General features: G+C 51.8%; 1 protein-coding gene across 4 annotated transcripts in view; it reads left to right on the forward strand.

Moving 5' to 3' along the window:
• Nucleotides 1-281: 281 nt before the first annotated feature.
• SYT6 (synaptotagmin 6) overlaps nt 282-20,497 on the forward strand; it is a 58,492-nt gene continuing 38,276 nt past the window's right edge. For 2 of the 4 annotated variants that reach the window (XM_089917536.1, XM_089917540.1), the window contains exons 1-3: nt 297-588; nt 11,113-11,461; nt 13,241-13,796. In XM_089917536.1, coding sequence (XP_089773662.1) covers nt 426-588; nt 11,113-11,461; nt 13,241-13,796 — 1,068 coding nt within the window. In that variant the 5' untranslated portion in view covers nt 297-425. Of the gene's footprint in view, nt 589-11,112; nt 11,462-13,240; nt 13,797-20,497 lie in introns of those variants that run through there. The other 2 variants (XM_030759930.2, XM_022584009.3) reach the window with 2 other exon arrangements.

The following is a 20,497-nucleotide window of genomic DNA, read 5'->3' on the forward strand; positions in this document are numbered from 1 at the left end:
ACTATCTTTATATCCCCAGGCAACCCGTGAAACACTCGTAATTATTATACCCCTTATAGAGAGAGGAAAAATTGAGGCTCAGAGAGGCCCAAGGTCACACCAGGCCGTGAATGCGGAGCCAGATCCCAGGCTCTTTCCCGAGTGTTGCACCCTCCAGGATGCAGAACAACCTGGCTCCCCCGCCTTGAACCGCCCGGACTCAGACTGGTCGCTGAATGTAGAGGGGGCGGCCGTGAGGCGCCAGACTTGCCAGCTGCTGCGGGATGCCACGTGAGGGGCGGAGACCCTGCGGGAAGTGATTAAAAGCCGAACGGAGCCCGAGGGGGCCGCTGCGGGGAGGGTCTTCTTGGGGACGCCTTGCCCCGCCCCAGTCCGGCCGTGGCGCGGTTTCGGGCGGCTGCTTGGAGGGCTGGGGTATCCAGGGCATGAGCGGGGTGTGGGAGACCGGGGAGCCTCGGTGCCAGGCGGCGCTCGCGGTCCTGGCCTCGCTGTGCCGGGCTCGGCCGCCTCCTCTCGGGCTGGACGTGGAGACTTGTCGGAGCTTCGAGCTAGAGCCCCCAGAGCGGAGTCCGAGCGCTGCCGACGCAGGTAACAGAAAAGCCGAGGCCCCCTCCCTTCCCGGATTCTCGCCCTGGCTGTCCCCGCTCCCCAAAGCCCCAACCCCGGGAACCCCGGAACCTAGATGGAGAACTCCGGCGCAGGATTCTGGATTCGGATCCAGCCTCGGCCAGTGCCCTGGCCCATCGCCTGCAGGGCAAGCAGAGAGACGTGAAGGGGACCCGGGAGGGAGAGAATCCCACTGCCCCCTCCTGTGTGACTCTGCGGGGCCCCCGCGGAAAGCCGGGCTCCCGGGACGCGGCGCCCCAAGGGGCCTCAGTTTCCCTCCTGTCTCTCTGCTCGCTCTGCGGGCGATCTGCCAGTGGAGGGGTCTATAGAGCGAGCAGGAGACCAGGGACATCCCGGCTGAGGAAGTAACTCGTCTCTTCGGGGGTGTCGACGTCCCTGGGTGCGTCTGTCGGTCTGTCCGTTAGCTTATCTGTTCTCTCGGGGAACGCGGCCCGAGCCCCCTGGGTCTCTCAGGGAGAAACTTGGATCTGCGGCTGGCACGAGGTCTTTGTGTCCGGGTGTCTCCGGCTGCGAGTGGCTTTCTGCGTCTCCGCTGGGGGGCGGGGGGCGGGGTGGGGGAGGGTGTCTCAGCACCCTATCCCCTACCCCCCGCCCCTATAACTTGCTCCCTCGGTCTCTCTCTGACTCACTCGGACTCGGGGCCGGTGCGCGACTGAGCCGGTGCCTCTTGCCGACTTTGCCAAGCGGGCGCCTCCTGCCCGAACGGTGCGGACCCGGCGCCGGACGCAGTCCCAGGCGGTCGGCGAGCCCAGGCGGGAGCCCGCGCCGGTCGAGCTCGCCGGAGCCGGTGAGTCTGGAGCCCGAGCCCCGCGGGGCCCGGGCCCGGCGCACAGCTGCGGCGTCTCCCGGGAGTCGCGACAGCGGGAATGGCGTGTCGCGCCCTGGCGGCCGGAGCCGCGGGTGGGTGGGCAGCTTGGCGGCCGGCCGGTGGCGGGTATTTACCTGTCTCACCGGCTCCGCGCGGCCGCGCTCGCCCGCTACAGCCGGGCTTCTTTGTCCGGATCCCGACGTCTGGAGGGTCCTGGGCGGAAGGGAGTACCGGGTCGCGTTCCCTCTGCGCGGGGAGAGGCTGGGAGCAGTGCGAAGCCTCGAGAGAATGCGGAGTGGGGGTGGGGAGATCCTGCAGGGACCAAGGCGCCGGGGGTTCCTTTGGCTCCGCAGACTGCACCCCTCCTTGTACCCCGACGCTGACCCCAGTGGCACTGGGCCTAGAGGTACGCTGGGGTCGCTCCGCGGCTGCGCACCACCCGCGCGGGAAAGCGAGGAGGGGGCCTCGAGAGGCGGGAATTTCGTCTCCACACGCTTCTCCTGGGACCGGAAGCCGCGGTTTTTGGAGGAGGTACAGGTGGGGTAAGCTCCCCAGAGGCCGCAGGTTCCAGGGCCCTGTTTTCACTTGAGGTTAGAGGTCGGAGATACAGATAGGTTCTAGGTTAGGAACAGTGCCGCTGGGGGATGGGGGAGAGAGAAGAGGGTGGTGGGCCAGGGGAGGCTTGTGTGCGTGAGGTGGAGCTGTGTCCAGCCTCGGGGCGCGTGGAGCCCACCTCGGCCCTGTGTGGGTTGTAGGGGGGCGCTGCTCCCTCTCTCTCTCTCTCCCCGGCCCTGGCAATGTTTAATCAATGGGTCGATTACTGCAGCAGAAGGGACTGAGGTTAGACATGCAGAAGAACTTTTAGAGGGTGGTACAGTGATGGAGGTTGAAGAGGTTGATTCTTCTTGAAGAATCTCTGAGCAAATTAGGCCCAGCAAGTATTATCAGACTTCGGTTCTCCGTGCCCTCACCATCTACACCACCCAGCTCCCTATATCCAACAGACACACAATTTTCCCCAAGTCACGGTGTCTCTTCCTTCCTGCCTCCCCAGCTCCTTCCATTCTTTCCTCCAGTGATCCATCTCCAGTGGGGCCCTTAATGCTGGTTCTGACCCCTCCGATCCTAAAGGGGCTAATTCAAGGTGAGAACACACCTGTCGAGTTCCGTCGGGTATGGAGGCTGTTTCTCCTGTCTGTTTAGCGCAGAAATGCTAAGAGTGGGGGGGGGGCGGCTGGCATATGTGTGTAGCACATCCTGATACAGGGAGGCACTGGTGTTCCAGAGGAACACCCCATAGTCTGGAATGACAGGTACCTGGATGGCCAGGCTGCGGGTGAGAGAAGGCTGAGGGGTGAGAGCCAGCAGGCCCAGATGAATCAGTATGCCTTTCCTGCAGGCTGCTTCAGAAAGCGAGGTTGAGTTGTCAGCCTTGGGGAACTTTAACTTTGGCTGCTGAATCACAAGTCTGAGTAAGCCCTGGGGCCAAGCTGGGGCGGGGGAGGGCTGAAGGGGATGGGGCAGGCCGAAGGACACCCTTGATCATAGCAGAAGAAAGAAAATGGTTGAGTGTGGCTTTGGGATCTTGGGGGTTTAGGGGAGCATGGCGTCTGGGGAGATGCTGTGGTATTCGGGACCAGGGCCCACAGGTATCACATCTCCCAGCCTACTCCCTGCATCCCAGAGCCACTGTCTGGGTCCAGATTCTCCAGTCAGAGAAACGCTGCATCTTTTCATTTGCAGTTTTGTGAAAAATGCAAGTGACAAGAGCATGCCCAGTTCCCTTTACCATTGTATGTTTTCCCCTGCCTTCACTCCTTCTCTAAGTCTCTAGCTCATGGGATTTCTAGTAACACCCTGAGATTCAACAACAGAGATTCAGACTCTGCTATCATTTACTGGGACACTCCTATATGCCAAGGTCTGTGCTAGGAACTGCACAGGAAATCTCAATCAGACCCTGACTGGGAAACATCTCTACACAAACTGTCCAAGCTGAAAGCAAGTCCCATCTTCTTTTTATAAAAAAAAAAAACTCTAAAGGTAAAGGGTCTGCTCTCCTTCTTAATATCCACCCCCACAACCCCACCCCAGGGGAAATTGGCAGGCAGTTCGTCACCTTTCTTTATGTCATTTGCCTTATGGAGGTGAATAAACTTTTTCCATGAGCCAAGTTGAAGAGAGTTAAGTGTGGGTAGCATGGGTTCTGCGTTGTATGGTTCTCAAGGTAGTGAGCAGAAGTAAAGAGTTGTTCCAGAAAATGCAGGAATCTGTTGAGAGAGCCTGAGCTGCCCTGCCCCTCCCAGACTGGTAGGCAGGAATGGTTATTCTCCGGCTTACCTATGGCCATGAGATGTATGTGATGTTTGTTCACTTTTCTAATGACTATGGAGATGTTCTGTGATTCAGCCACCTGGCTTTAAAGTTAGCCTTTTGCAGCACAGGTATTTTTCCTGCTTGTGATGCCAAATTAAATGCACAGCATTTCATCAAAATACAAAAGTCCTGTTTCTATAACTGAGTGAGTCACTCCCTCACTCCTTGATGGAAGGAAGGAATTCTGCAGATTTCGCCTTCTTTGGGGAAAGGTGCAATGCACAATCCTTTAGAACCCATGGTGATGCTATTCGGACACTATGGTGTGTCTCGGGCTTTACAATTCTAGAACCAGGGTCCAGTATCTAGGGGTTGTAGAGCCCTTGGATTTACAGGTCTAGAAGTTCTCTTCTCTCTGTGTGGAAACTTCAAGAGTGGGGATGGTAGATCCAGAATGCTGCATCCCTCCAAGCTCTGTATAAAAGCTGTGTTCTCTTCTAACTGTCCTAATGTTACTCTGTCCTCCCTGTCCACAGAGTTGGGGATGTATGACTGAAAATAAGGAGGAGTAAGACTGAGGCATGTGGATCAGGCCAGGTTTCCTTGGTCTCTGTAGGGCTGTCTGGAGCGGGGTGCAGCAGGCTAAGAGAAAGACCTGACCCAGCTAAGTGGCACCCCTGCTGGTCCAGCTTAGGAAAAGAAGCCTCTAAAAATGGAAGGACTCAGCCACACTTGAACTGAAGGCAGAGGGGCTGAAAGTAGAAGTGAGCAGGGCATCCAGCCCTGAATGCTCCAGGTGTCTGACACTACCTCATCCCTCCCTTCTCTCTGTGCGGGGCGCTGAACTGTTTTTCTCGCTCCACTAGGACCCAGGCAGACCTCTCTTCTCACTAGTTGCAGGTATAAACAGGGAGAGGGGAGTAGAGGGAAAAGAATGAAGCTTTCTGTCTGCCTCTCCCCCCATCACCCCAGGCTTGATTGCCCCATTCAGAGGGGCTACATGCCCTGACCAATCAGGCAGAAAGGCACAGTTATACCATCTGCCAAAATACTAATAATTGCTAAATTAACGCCTATGCTCTAACACTCCACATTAGTCTCTGATTTATCCCTGAATCCCCTAATGATGGTGGAAACAGGCTCCCGGTCATAAAGCTTGGTGCGGCCGTAATTAACCCAGCATTGTCTTCCTCATCACAGCTTTTCCAAGAGCATTAATTCCTTCTCTGTCTGGACTCTGCTAATTATCCCCATCGGTAGTTCGGCCTGGATCTCAGAGAGGAAGCAAAGGCTTTCTGCTCCCCCTCCCCCAAACCCTAAATTTTAATTATACTACGTTCTCCTAATAAATTTACAAGCCACAGCAGAGCTTATTATTAATGGAGAACGTCTGTGAGCCTCAGAACAGAATAGCCCCTGTTGCCCCAACACATACACACACGCTCAGGTATTTCTCAGGTACATCTCTGAATGGGACTTTTCCAGGGGCCATTGGTTATTTGCCTGGTGGCTGTAGTGTCTGCATCTTCCAGGGAAGGAGAGAGAAATGGAGGATGGGGAGGCTGGTCATAAGCCCAGTCCCCGGGGCTCTGCCCAGGTTCAGAGGGTCAGGCCAAAAAGTAGATTATGCAACCCACCCTCTCCTGATTATAGTGAAGAAATACCTCTCTAGCTTCTCTGCCCAGGCTTCTCCTCTGTAGTTCTTCAGCTCAGCCTTCAGACCCCTCAAGGGCCCGGCTCAAGAACCTGGGCTTTGGCATCAGAAAGTCCAGGTTCAAATACCAGCTCTTCCACTTAACTGAGGTACACTTGAACAAGTTATTTTGTTAACATCTCTAAACTTAGTTAATTTAACTTAACTGAATTTCTTAGGGAGGATGTGAAGGTTAAATGAGATCACTGAGGGCCACAGTGCTTACCATGTAGAAATAAATAACAAATACTATTACTAGTATTAGTAGTAATGTTTCTGCCCAGAGTCTTTTCCCTTCCCAGACTACCCGCTGCTCCTTCCAGGCTTTAGGGCCTCTGAGTTTCTTGCTGATTGGTCTCTGGGTTGTGCTGGTCTATCTCTCCATCTGTGTCTGAATGGCAGCTCCTTGGCCAAGGCAGCTCCTGCTCTGCAGAGCCTGGCGTTGCCCGTTTCCGAGGGTCCATCAGCAGCCCCAGACCCTGAAGCTAGCCTTCTCCAGCTTTGAGGGGAGCAGGGAAAATGGTCCTTTCTTTTCACTTCCTCTCCCCAGTTTATCTTTTCAATTACAATCTGTTAGCGAGAATGTCTGTTACTATTACAAAATGGATCTTCCTGACATGGAGACCCATTAGAAAAATGGAAACAATAGCAAGCGATGAGGACTGCTGATAAATCCTAACACTGTGGGTGGAGAGAAGAGGAGGGGGCACTGGGGCACCAGGGCTCTGTCTCTGGAGAAAGAAGTGTCACTGGGGTGATAAGAAAGCCCTGGGTTGCTAATTAATAGCTTACCATTTTCCAGAAAGAGAGGGAGGCCATGAGCCATCACCCCTGTCAGACAATCTCACTTAAGGTGACAAGCAGGTCCTCCCTTGATGGCATTCAGGGGACCTTAACTTCCCAGGAAAGAAGGAGCCTGAGGTCTCTCAGGTGCTTTGCCCTCTGGTCCTGGGTCCCCTTCCCTGCCTCAGATGGCCAAGCTTTGGGTCCCTCCTGTACCCAGTAAACTATTATCCTCCACCAGACAAACAAACAACAGACAAACACAAACAAAACAAAACAGGAAGAAGTAATAGCAGCTTACTTTGGGGAGCATTCACCATGCATTGGGCACTGTGCTCAAAGCCTTAGTTTATTTAATATTCACAATGATTCTGTGAAGTAGTGATAATTAGAATCCCCATTAAATAAAAGAGGAGACCAATGTTTGGAGAAGTTAAGTAACTTGCTCAAGGTCACGCAATTAGAAATGTGGGCGGGTGTGCTCTGTGGTCATTCTGGCACTGGTGCTCAGCTGAGATGTCTGCCTGGTGTCTGAGCACCCAGTGATGCCCACTTCCCCAGCCCAGGCTAGAAGCCACGTGCCCTGCACAGCGCCAGGTCACTGGGTGTGTTTCTGAAGCCGAATTCCACAGCTATTTGCTCTCCCAGAGGCTGCTGGGTGACTGGCCAATAGGGTTTCCCAAACCAGGGACCCATGGAATACTGGTCTCCTCTGATACCTCCATGAAGATGCTTTGCACCTAATACTGGGTAACGGACTTCTTTCCTCCAGTTTCCAAGAAAACTTTGCAAAAGCATAGCATGTTCTCGGTTGAACATTTTTCTTCCATGAATTTCTTCTCATTGCTTTGGAGCTTGCTCCTGTTCACCAGCTGGCTGGTGACAGTAATGACAAAACAACTGAATAAGTAGCAAGCAAATGAGTGTTGACAGAAAAACTTGGAGATGTGAGATCTTTGATATATTATGTATTATGCCTTGAGATACAGAGACACCTAGCTATATATGAAATCGTTATATTATTTCTACTAGTAAGGCGGTTCCTAGTTTGTAATGATAAAGTTAAAGCTATCTCTGTTTATTAGTGTTCATGGTTTGCACGTGTTCTGCCCACTAAACAAATTTCAGAACTAGGAGATGTCCAAAATCATATTGGGCAGAGCTAGATAATTCTAATAAAAATAGCAAATATTTACTATATGGCTTCCTACATTCTAGGTACTGTCCTTAGCAATTTTGATGCACTTGATCTCGTTTAAATCTCACAATGACCCTATGAGGTAGATACTATTACTGTACCCATTTTACAGATGAGGAAACCGAGGCTGGGAGAGATTAAAACCAGTAGAGATGGACATTGAATGAGCCCAGTCTGACTTTAGAGCAGTGCTTCTTTCTCTCCAGCCTGAAGGGGAAATAAAGAAGGAAAAAGACAGAGAGGAAGAATACAAATAAATACAAAGAGCACTGGGTCAGGACTCAAAAGGTGGCTGAATTGCCCGTCAAAATTCTATCTGCCTCATAAGGTTGAGGTTCAAACAAGACATGAGTGGGAAGAAGGCTTTGAAGGCTGCTGTGCACCTGTGATTTACTAGAGGGCAACACATCCTGGTGGGTTGGTCCCAGCAGGCCTAGGGTAGGAAGGCACATATCTTAGGTCATCTGGGCCTTTGGACAGCCCTTGGGCCATTATGTACCTTCAGCCAGGCTACACGGGCTGGCTGAGTTCAAGGCCACATGTAGTGATTTTAAAGGGGCTAAATCCTATACAATCATACCCATCCTGGCCTAATTCTGGTCTTACCAGCCTTGCTCACCACCTTGTTCCCCTGTGTGGGTGAACCCACTCAGCATCAGGACCTAATTCTCCTTGCATTGCCTGCCTGTGAGATATCCCAGAAGAAGATTCTCCATTCCAGAGGAATGGCCTCCTGGTCTTACGTAACCAGTATTGAGCGCTGGGTGCCAATTCCCAATAATCCATACCTCTGCCTTCCCTAATCACATCTCTGAGGGAATGACAGCCAGGGCGGGGGTCACGTGGAGACGCATTCAAAATAGCAACCACACGGAGGAAAAATTGATTCCTCCACCTCTCTTTTCATTTATGAATTCAGTTTTTTTGTCAGGCTGAACATTTAAATGCACTCTCCGCTCTCTGGATTTCCCCCATTCTCCCGCTTTCTCATTAAAATTCTAATTATTACCAGAGCAAGCAAGATGTATGATCAAAGGAAAGCAAAACCCTAGAAATACCTTTTGTTTTAAGGTGACCCATATTGCAGAGACTGCACCCGGAACAGAGAACAGATGTGGAGGGCCCAGAGATGGCCAGATGCTTAGAATAAGGACGCCCATATCCGTGGTAGCGTTCCTGGTGAACCCCAAGGGGATCCAGGCCTAAAAAGCAGTCTTCAAATCATTTAGATCATGAACTCATAACAGCAAAAGCTATTTTGATTTAATACCTCCAATATGTGTTTTTTGTTCCCACGTTCTATACACACATACAGAGGGTGGTATTGTAGAGCTGAACTGTCTGGGTTTTATCTCAGTCCAAACACTTACCAGCTGTGTGACCCTGGGCAATCTATTTAACCCTCTGTGCCTCAGTTTCCTCATCTGCAAAGTGAGGATAATAATCTTTACCTATTTCACTGGAGAGTATTAAATGAGTGAATACATAAAAAGCGCTCTGTACCTTGGACATAGTAATGTTCAATAACTCGACTAAATCCAACAATAAAATGGTATCATTCCTATTACTGTCAACCTGTATATTACAATTTTGCTTTCTTATTTTTAAGATAATAAATAAATATTAAGCAATCTTTTTTTTTTTCTCTTGTGCTCCCAGGATGCATGCACACCATAATTGCAGACCTTCCGTCTAGAAGTTAAATAGGAATCAGTTTTTCTGGTCCCTGGCAGTCTCTGGTGGACTAACCTCAGTTCCTATATTGGGGAAAGACTCCGCTGTCTCCATGCAGGGACTTGGGGGCTGGAGTAGGTTGCTAAGGACTTGAGGATCCTGTGCTCTCATCCCTTATTCCTGCAGGTGGTAGCTGGTCAAGGCCAGTACCCTCCAACCAGGGAGCTGGGAGGCAGTGCTAACTCCCCAGAGAGGGTGGCTGATGTTCTGGCCTCCTTCTCAGGTGCCTTTGGATGGGGGACAGCTTTCGCGGGGGCCCATGTGCCGTGAGAGTACTCTTGATCCCCCAGGGAGGGACTGGGTATCTCTATACTCCCAGTCTAGCTTAGCACCTAGAACATGGCAAGTGCTCAGTAAATGTTGGCTGAGAGATAATGACAGCTGTTTTATGTGCCATTGATTGACTCATTCATTCATTCATTCTCATGTGTCAGTTTCTGTGCTGAGCCCTGAGTCAGACAAATATAAAAAACACAGGGCTATAGTAGCCTATAGTTTAATCAGGGACAAACAGTCTGGGACAGTGGGATGAGCCCCAGGCTGGGCAGTGGACATCTGTACCCTGGTCCAGGCTCTGTGTCTGACCTGTGACCCCAGGCAAGTCCTTTCTCTGGACCACTTCTCCCATCTGCAAAAGCACAGCCTCACTTGTAGGGTCATTTCTCACCTTAAATCCCAAGATTCTTAAGGCATGGGGACAGGATAATCCAGAGACTACAAACTCACAGGCCTGCAGGGGCCAGGAAGGTAACAGTGAGAGCAGCTGGTGAGCACGCAGCCTTCCGAAGGGCATCGCCAGTTCCCACCATGTGGAAGCATAGGTCCAGTTAGCAAGTCCTCAGGCCTTTTCCAGAGAAGCCAGAAATCTGGTGTGATGACGATGATAGTGATGATGGAATTGCTCAACGTTTCAATCATCATGTAAGCCAGACGAGCCTCCTCTGCTGGCTTGTCTACAAGTGACCTTTGTGCAAACCCATCATTGGTTCAAGGCCTCTGACATCTCAGAGTAAGAAGAGAGAGGCCTTGGGCTCAAAGGTTCATTCCTAAAGGTGGGGTGGGAAGCCTGCTTAATAATTTCTCCCAGAGGGAGACATCCTTCACAGCTCTCCTGGGGTATTGGGCATCCTACTGGGGGCAGAGGTGGCCTGGGTGTGGGACAGTGAATGCCTGCCTCTGAACAAATCACGACATTCAGTTTTACAGCAAAGCTCTCACATAGCCACAGGAATGGGGGGAAAGGACAGCTATCGGAATCATCTGTATTTAGCTTTGAAGTCAACTGTGTGGATCAGATTCCGACTTAATACAAGTATTTATTGAGCCTACTATGTGCAGAGTTCCGGGAGTACGGCAGAAGCATTAGACCTAATCCCCCTCCTTGAGGAGATTATGCCCGATCTCATTCACTTCAAGTCAACCTACTAACTGTACATTAGCTCCTGCTGTGGGCTTGGCAGGCGCCGGGTAAGGGAAGGGAATGAGGGTCCCCAAGGCCCCACAGCCTGTGGAGGAAGAGAGCTGTCTGCAAAACCAACCCTGCTGTAAATCTGGCCATAGTGACAGCTCTAATAGAAATTCAAACAGCATCCAAACGTGAATGCTTCACGAATTTGCACATTTGCTTAGGCTGCTATTTAAATTACGCTCCCTTCCCTATACACGTGCCCATGGGGAGGGGAGGCAACCCAGGTGCTCCCCAAGCTGGCAGTGGGGAGAGGGGCAAAGCTGGAGAAATGAGACCGAGGTGAACCCGAGGCTGCAGGTATTTTACAAGGTGGATACGGAGCATCAAGCCTACAACCATCCCTCCTCTACCTGGGCAGCCTTCTCATGACCACTCTTTTCTCTTCTTCCGTCTCTGTCCCTTCTGTGTGGCCCCTCTTTGAACACCCTTCCCTGCTTCTCCCCTCCTGTGTCTGTCCCTGTCGCTCCCCGCCTGGCTGAGGGCAGGCACCTCTGTCAGCCTCCTCACAGTGGTAGTTATTGTGTGTGGCGTGGCCCTGGTGGCAGTTTTTCTCTTTCTCTTTTGGAAGCTGTGCTGGATGCCCTGGAGGAACAAGGAGGCCTCCAGCCCCTCCTCTGCTAACTCCTCCCCGGAGGCCCTCCAGAGCCCCAGCTCCAGAGGCAACATGGCGGACAAGCTGAAAGACCCCAACACCCTGGGCTTCCTAGAGGCAGCCGTGAAGATCAGCCACACGTCCCCAGATATCCCTGCCGAGGTGCAGAGGTCGGTCAAAGAGCACATCATGCGTCAGACACGGCTGCAGCGACAGACCACAGAGCCAACGTCATCCACCAGGTGAGGGGTGGACCCCTCCCTTCCCTACCTCCACATTCCTGGATCCAATACATTAATGAGATTCCGGCCTGTGAGGATCAGAGACCAGAAATAATCATGTGCATATTCTGGTTGGAGAATATGTCCGATGATGTGCTCCTTGGTGGGTGATCAACTCGGAGGTGGGCGCCAGGAGAGGGGAACCTTTGAGGTGGGGTGCTGTGCAGGTGGTAAGCCCTGGGATGTGTGTGGGTGCGAGGTGTTGGCTTATCCGGAGGGAAGGAAAGACTTCAGGCTGAGGGAAGAGAACATGCAAAGGCGCAGAGGCATAGAAGTTCATGATGTGTCTATGTCAATACAGCCTCCTAGATGGAGGCTGCAGTGCGTGGGAGATAAAGCAAGAGATTCCTAACACTTTGAGAATGAGGATAGCTTTTGACAGCGTTCCCCGTATGACAGCAATTGTATACATGGCATTCTTTAACTGAAAAAACAAAATGACAACAAAAAACAACCACCACATAATGACAGAAACCTACTCCAAATTCAGAAACACTTTTAAATGATGTGGTACGTGCAGGTATAAGGCATTGTATTTATTAAAAACTTGGGGCGACGCAAGAGATATGGGAACATATGTATATGTATAACTGATTCACTTTGTTATAAAGCAGAAACTAAGACACCATTGTAAAGCAATTATACTCCAATAAAGATGTTAAAGAAAAAAACAAAAAAAACTTGGGGCTCTTGTGGATTCCTGGGTCCAGGCCCCCAGGGGACCAGCCAAAGGGAAGCAGGCCTGGTCTTCAGATTGAAAGCCAGAAATGATGAACGTGCTGGGTCACGTTTACAGAGTTTGTTGTTTGACCTCAGGCAAGTTGCTTACCTTTCCTGAGCCTCACTTTTCCCAACTGTAAAACAGGGCTAATGACTCTCATAAGGGTATCCATGAGGAGCCAGTGAAAGAATCCGTGTGATAATAAGAGCTTAGTATAGGGCTTCCCTGGTGGCGCAGTGGTTGAGAGTCCGCCTGCCGATGCAGGGCACATGCGTTCGTGCCCCGGTCCGGGAAGATCCCACATGCCGCGGAGCGGCTGGGCCCGTGAGCCATGGCCGCTGAGCCTGCGCGTCCGGATCCTGTGCTCTGCAACGGCAGAGGCCACAGCAGTGAGAGGCCCGCGTACGGGGGCGGGGGGGGGGGGTGGGAAGAGCTTAGTATATACCTGGCCCTGTTCTAAGCACTTTCTTGTATTTATTCATTTCACCCCCACAGCAATCCTATGCAATTGCTACTTTTATTATTCTCATAACTTGCCCCAGGTCATACAGCTAGAACGTGGCAGAGCCGAAATTAACCTATGCAGTCTGACTCCAAAGCACAATAAATGTTAACTATGGTGGTGGGGATGGTAGTGGTGGGGATGAAGGAATGCCACGTGGAGGGTGGGAAAGGATGGTCCTTCTCAGTCAGGGAGCTTATGGTTTAATGGGGGAACCAGACTCATGCCTACCAGGAAAGAAACCTAGAAAGCAGGTAGCAGGAAAGCAGGAAAAATGATAATGATCACAATGGCTAACACTTACTGAAGCTCGTTATGTACCAGGCTCCATTCCAACTACTTTTCATATATTAAGTCATGCACACCGAGTGTGTGCAGAGGGAAAGGGGGTCAACTGGCAGGAGGAAAAGGGGGCCTCACAAGGGGTAGGATGAGCCAGGGCCCTGAGCCATGCCTGCTGGCATTCCCCCACTACTTCCCCCACCTCACTCTCTCACCCCCTCCTGCCCTCCGCCAGGCACACGTCCTTCAAGCGCCACCTGCCACGGCAGATGCATGTCTCCAGCGTGGACTACGGCAATGAGCTGCCCCCTGCGGCGGAGCAGCCCACCAGCATTGGCCGCATCAAGCCCGAGCTCTACAAGCAGAAGTCAGTGGAGGGGGACGATGCCAAAACTGAGGCCAAGACCTGCGGGAAGATCAACTTCAGCCTGCGCTACGACTACGAGAACGAGACCTTGATCGTGCGCATCCTGAAGGCCTTCGACCTCCCCGCCAAGGACTTTTGTGGCAGCTCTGACCCTTACGTCAAGATCTACCTCTTGCCTGATCGCAAATGCAAGCTGCAGACACGGGTGCACCGGAAGACCCTGAACCCCACCTTCGATGAGAACTTTCACTTCCCCGTGCCCTATGAGGAGCTGGCTGACCGCAAGCTGCATCTCAGTGTCTTCGACTTTGACCGCTTCTCCCGCCATGACATGATTGGGGAGGTCATCCTGGACAACCTCTTTGAGGCCTCTGACCTGTCCCAGGAAACCTCCATCTGGAAGGACATCCAGTACGCAACCAGTGTGAGTACCGCCCTGCTCCCTGGGCTTCTTGAGGATTTGCAGTCCTGGATTTGACTGGGATGTGTCCCGCATCCTCCTCACCCCTAGAGACAAATGGGCCTCTGCCCTTCAGGGTACGAAGGGGACTCTGACTAATAGCCCAGCCCACTCTGGGGAAGTCCTTGCCCTGGGGCCCACGTTGCGGGGTGGGGGGGGGCCAGGGAGCAGAGCCCCCATGTGGGTGGGAAGGGAAAGGAACATATCTATGGCTTCTGATCGCATGTTCTGAAGTGGTTCTCTCTACCTGCCAGGCCTCAGGTCTACCACCTATAAAATAATATATGTCTTTAATCATGGGTAAGGATTGGGCCAGGCCCGTAGACTGACTCAGACAGCAGTGTGAGCCATGGGCATTGGTGTGTACTGGAAGCCCGGCACAAGCAATCAAGAACAGGCTGTATTAATTGGGATAAACCAGGTTATGCCGTAGCCACAAACGATCCTAGGATTTGGTAGCTTAAAGTAGCCAAAGTTTAGTTCTCATTCATGTTACATGTGCTTTGCAGCTTGGCCATTCTTCCTTGTTACTTAGGGATCCAAGCCAACAGAGGCTCCGTTTTGACCTGTGCCCCTATAGTTACCACCTGAGGAGGAAGAAGATGTGGCAAATCATGTGCTAGTTCTTAAAGCCTCCGTGCAGAAGTGGCACATGTCACTTTCACTCATATTTCATTAGCCAAAGCAAGACACATGCAACTCCTACTATCAAGGGGGCCGGGCAAAGCAATCCTACCATGTGTCCAGAAGGGGGGCTGGAAGTACTTAACGACCAGCACTAGTGACTACCATGCAGCAGAGCCCCTGCTCTTAGGCCCTGCCTGCCTGGGCCAGTCCGGGAGTTGGAGCGGGGCGGGGGGGCTTGAAGGGAGACCTGGCTAATCCACACATGCGGGAAGGGGATGCTTGGCTGTTCATGATCAACTGGAGTTAACCATGACGGTGTCAAGGAGCTGGGGCTCAAGTTGACTTTTAAGAGGGAGGACAGGTTTGGCACAGAGAGTTAAGAGGGCATCTCCAGAGCCCTTTGGTCCAGTGTAGACAGTGTTCTCCAGTCCCCTGGGTGGCAGTTGAGGAAGCTGTGTAATTGCATCCCACAAATGTAGGTAGCATGCCTCTCTCTAAGCCCAGCCAGACAGCTGAGAGCCCTGCAGGGGTGTTGCCACCAAACACCAGTGGCCTTGTGTCTGGTGTCTTGAACGCTAACTGATCATCTCCTGGGATATTTCTTGCACTATTTCCCTGAGTGCAGACCCTCCCTTTGGACAATCAATACTCAATATCTATGGGCTGAACTTGTAAGGAGAGAGGCTGGGAGAATCAGCCCCACTCTGGTGGGAAAAGGATAAGAATTGATTTGTTCAAAGAGAGAAAGCTTGGTGGACTCCGTTTCTGCTCCAGAGAAGGTCTCTGGGACAGCCCATTCTCCTAGCTGCGGCGGACCTTGACCAGCCCAGTCCGATGTCTCAGTGCCTCCCCTACTTTTGCTCTCCCGAAATGTCATCCGCAAGAACAGCACAAGCAGCGGGGCCGGCAGACAGGGCGGGCAGACGGGGCGGGCTGGAACAGCAGCTGTGTGCCAGCCTGAAGCCCAAGAGCTCCGCTTTATAAATCACTCTGAAGTTTACATCTGGTGCAGCTCTTCCCTTGTGGTCTCGTAAGGCAGCAGCTTCATTATCGTGACTATACAGGTAGAGAAAAGCGGCTCAGTCCCCCCCATACTGAGGCTGAGGCCCAAGTGCTCAGAGAGAGGTAGGTGTGAGGGCCAGGGGCTGTGGGAAGCAGGACTCAACTCAGCCCTCTGAAGAGCCTCCCTTCTCCTCTCCAGAGGCCTCCCTCTCCTGTAACTTGAGCACCAGGCACGATGAAAGCCCTAGTCCTGGAGCATGCGGTCCGTGCCCAAGGATGCCCCTCACCTGAATGCTAACTTCCTACATCCTAGAATTCTGTGGCTGTCCCTGCACTCATCCCACACCCCTTCCTCAGCCCCGCTTCAGAAAAAGGCAGATCGTCCGAGAGGAGCTGGACAAATCATTGCCACCCTCATCATCCTCAGTCAGTACCACGCTAGCCCTCCTCCATCTCCTCCTAAGCAGGCCTGTGCCAGGAACCGGGGAGCATGGGGGGCTGGGATGGAAGGCAGCCTCTTTGACCCACAGAGCTTTAATGCAGCAGCTAGTGATGCAAATACCGTGAGGCTGTAAGATCTGAGAGCTAGGACAGCCAGGGAAGCTTTCCTGGGTGGGGAAGGAGAATTCAGGTGGGTAGGGAGGGACTGTTCTATATAACTTGATAGGCAAAAGCAGGAGGGGTCTGGGCCCAGGAGTTTCTGAAGCAGAAGATCAGGTGATTTGCTCACACTCTCTGTCTTGCTCGCAGTTTGTCTGCACTGAATGTGCTGCCTGGTGAGGCCCCTGGGGCCCTCCCATCCACAGCCTCTCCAGCAGGCCAGCTCTCAGGGGTGGGCTCTTTATCCTGGGGGGTGAGGAATCAGACAAAGGAAAGGAAACGGAAATAAAAGACTGGTGCTTTTACCTGTGCTTACTCTAAAATTGTAATTATTTTGAGGCCAGAGAGGCCCAAGCCCTAGTAACGGGGAATGATTGAGCACTCAGTGTACATGAAATCCTGCAGCCAGCACTGTGGGGCGCGGTGCACATGAGCACAGCCGGCTCCCATCTTTCCTGCATGCCAGATTCCTGCCAGATTTCATTCCTAGAGCTGCATTTTGGCCCCCAGCTCCTCCGGCCTGCAGGCTGGTCGCCGAACACGTCCAGCATTTCTGCCTCTTGCCTTTGCTCCCAAGGTTTCCTCTGGCAGACAGGCTTTTCCCCCACCTCTCTGCGTGGCCCAAACCAATCCACCTTTCAAAGCTTCCCTGAAGTCCTTCCGCTCTCACAGCAATCACTCCTCTGGATTTATTTTCTGGGTCCCTCATTTATACACTGAGTCATATTCTGCCTTGCAGAGTCCCCAGTGGCTCAGGAATGGCTTGTGTCCCACATTTGACTGTCTCTTGTATTTTCCCTCAAGGCTGAGCGTGTCATTTTATGCAAACGTAAGAACTCAGCATGTTCTTGTTGAATGACAGATGGCTTAGTTAATTCAAACAAAACTACGTATTGGTGCACAAGGAAAGGATCATTAAAGAAGCAATGGAATTTGGGTGCAGTTAACCTGGGAAGGCTTCCTGGAGGAGAAGGTCAAGTAGTATTTTGAAAGTGAGTAGAGCCAGGCATGGTGGGGAGAGACCTGGGCTGTGCATTCCTGCAGAGAGATGGTTCAGGTAGATGGTTTATGTCTGGAGTAGCAAAGAGATTAACCAGCCTGGACTGAAGTAGAGGGTCAGGGACCCCACAGTCTGGACTGAAGTGGAGGATCAGTGACCAATAGTCTGGGTAGAAGGAGAGGCCCTGTGAGAAGTGGGCTTGGGAGGCTGCTCTGATGTCACAGGAGTCCATGAATGCTGTCCCCCTGGTACTCCTCATACTTGTGTGGGAGAATCAGGTGCAGCCCTGGCAGGTGGAACCAGGCAGGTTCCTTGTTTTGGCCGCTGCCCCAGTGCCCAAGGTGGTCTGAAGTAGCAAAGCCTGGAGCATTTGTGCTGTTTTCTTACAACCACTGAACATGGAGCTTCAAGGCTCGTGAAGGGGAGGTGTTCATCTGGGGAGGCTAGCCCTTTGTTAATTGCAAACCTTAAGCCCCGAGGGCCACTCCCCTCAGCATCCCCAGGTTGTTCTGGATGGAAGCCTAGGCTGTAATGGAGCTAACATACACCCCACCAGAGGGTGAGAAACAGGCAAACAAGATGTGCTAGGACAGTCAGAGGTCTCTGCTGTTCCCTGGAATCAAGGAGCTCAGGCATGGGCAGGTCTGCCACTGAGGCTCCCACCTCTTGCCTGGCTTGAGGTCCTCTGGTGGTCTCCGGGCATTGCCCGTGGTGTCCTGGGCATTGCCCGTGGTTTGCCATTTTCTCTCCACACAGAGCTTCGATTGGCTGAAATCATTCTGTTCTTCCCTTCCCCCCTCTCCAGCCCCCAGTCTCATTATTTCTATATGAAGCTGTAGATTTATCATTAAAATAGAGCCACCATCACCAGGGTTTGGTAACATCTCTGTATTCTTGTAGTTATTGTTACAGAGGCCTCAGACCCCAGTGCACACAAGTATTCCTGTTGCCATTCCAGCTCCTTCATGGAGGCTGTAATTGGGGCCATAAATATGTGTTGTGCTTGGTGGCATTAATGGACTCGGCCAACTTCCTGCCATACCAGGTCCCCGCCAGGTCAGAATGAGTGTGTGTGTGTGTTTGTGTGTGTGTTTGTGTGTGTGTGTGTGGGTACAGGTATGTGTGTGTTTTGGGGGTGATGGAGTGCTCTGTATAATTCCAGGGAGCCTGGACTCGGAGTCTGCAGGGAGGAGGGGGGGCCTTATGTGGTAGAACAGTCTCTTTTCTAGCCTGGGAATGAGCAGAGCTGTGTACAAAGAGCTCAGGCTTTGATACCAGACAAACCTGTGTTGCATTCTAGCTTCTGCACTTTCTAGCTTTGAGACCTTGGGGACATTGTCTAAACCATGCCTCAGTTTCTACATCAGTAAAATGGGGATAATGATGGTACATACCTCATAGCGGTATTCTGTGTAGTAAATTAAATAAAATGCACAAGATGCCTAGGGCAGCACTGTCACAGAGCAGCCTCCTGAGCCCCATTCTTACAGTGCCTTTCCTTCTAACTCGGCCTGTGGGTCACTATTTGTACCACTCCCAGGCCTGATCCCCCACTTTTTTCCAGATCACCTATTCCAACAGGTTGTTGGTTGTTATTATTCCTGTTTTATTTATTTCTCTCTTTTACTTCTTGTCCTATCATGTGTTCTCTGTGTGACCTTGGAAAAGTGATTTGCCCTCTCTGAGCTGTGGTTTCCTCAGAAACTAGTTTCCAAGTTGTGAGATTCTGAGATTCTCAGCTTCCCCTATAGAGAAGTGGTTGGCTCTCTTGCTTTCAGAGCAGGGATACCCAGTCCCTGGAAGTGTGGTCTCCCTAGTAGAGGCCTAAACCCCAGGCTGACAGGCCACAGGGCAGAACTTCCAGACACACCCTCCTCCTTTCAGTGTCAGTAAGAATCAGTCCTCTCTTTAAGCCCCTTGGAAATGTCCTCCGGGGAGTTCCTGCCACAAGCAAGTCCCCACCAGCAAGCTTCCTTCCTCCTTTTCCCACGAGGCACAGTCCTGCAAATGGGCTCAGCGCCCTCCCCACCTTTCAGATCCCCCATTTACTGGTTATTAATATGCAGGTTATTATTTGAGCTCCTACTAGGAGCCAAGAGCACAACCAACTTTATCGCATTTCATCCTCACCATAAGGCTTATTATTGTGCCCTGTATGTAAGTAAAGAAACGAAGGTTCCAGGTTCAGTGACACCCAGTGTCACCCAGACAGAAGGTGCTAGAGAGCCAAGACTCAAGTCCAGGTCTTCAACAGAGCCCACATCCTTGCATGGCTAGAGGGGGGTGAGTGTGATTACATTGCTCCTTGGACAGAAGATAGACCCTGAAACTGTGCAGCTCGTCAGGGGATCCAGACGAGCGACTGGTTTGATTTTCTCTTTGTGGCCTGGATCATTCCTCTCGTTTCAGGGGGCAGCTTTTGTGCTGACACTTGGATTCCGTTACCACCTCCCCAGTGTTCTTCCTGCGGCACTGAGTTTGACATTCATTCCTCTTTCGTTCAACAAACATGTATTGAGTGTCAGCTATGTGCTGTCAGTTTGATCACTGAGCATGTGTTGGATACAGAAGCTGGGCTGGGCTGTGGAAAGGATGGCAAAGAAAAAGCCCCACCTCTGACCAAGCTACTGGGAAGTGTGGAGCATGCCCAGTGACCCCCAAACCCCTCAACCCCCTTGCACACAGGGCACACACTTGGGGACAGAGCAATTCAGGAAGCTCACAACCAAATCATGCAAGCCGCTGCACTGCAAGCCATGTGCAGAAGTGTTGAGGCGAGATGGAAAAAAGAAATCAGAGTCAGATGAGACTGGTCTGGGAAAGCTTCTAGAAGAGGAAAGTTTTAGGCCAGGATTTGATGGCAGTGAAGGAAGAGAGTGTTGAAAGAGGGAGGGTCAGAGGGAGGGGAGTGTGTTTCTCTATTTTCTTTGGATTGGGGGAAGGATCTAGAAAGAACTTTTCTCGAATACAGTGGGTTTCTTTTCTTTGTGCAGCAACTACTTGTGGTGTAATTACCGTGTACCAGGCACCAGGCCAGCACAGGGGATACCATAACTTCAACTCAGTCCAGTCCTCAAAGCCTCACAGTCCTATGGGGAGTCAGGAAAGCACCTCCACCATCCCAGGGGACACACAGGTCCCAGCATGCTGATGGAAGGCTGGCCTCCTGGAATGAAATTGCCTTCCTTGCCAGAAAAGAGTTAGTTGCATTCTTTTCTCACACCCACATACTCAAGTCCAGTGTGATCCAAGGGTAGCTTACAAGAAGCCTTTTCAAGTAGAGCCAAAGAATCGGCACAATTGATTCGCTGTGACTCAGTCAATCACCTGGGATGAAGCCTCCCAGACGCTCATTGACCAGCAGCTTGATGCAATGCCTTCAAAGTACCCACCTTGGATCTTAGGCTCCCAGTTCTATCCTGGCTAGGAGCCGGGC

Source organism: Delphinapterus leucas, chromosome 1 (genome assembly GCF_059928025.1).
Source record: "Delphinapterus leucas isolate spDelLeu-1000000601 "Yukka" chromosome 1, BTC_Dleu_Yukka2, whole genome shotgun sequence".
In the NCBI taxonomy this organism is placed as follows: domain Eukaryota; kingdom Metazoa; phylum Chordata; class Mammalia; order Artiodactyla; family Monodontidae; genus Delphinapterus; species Delphinapterus leucas.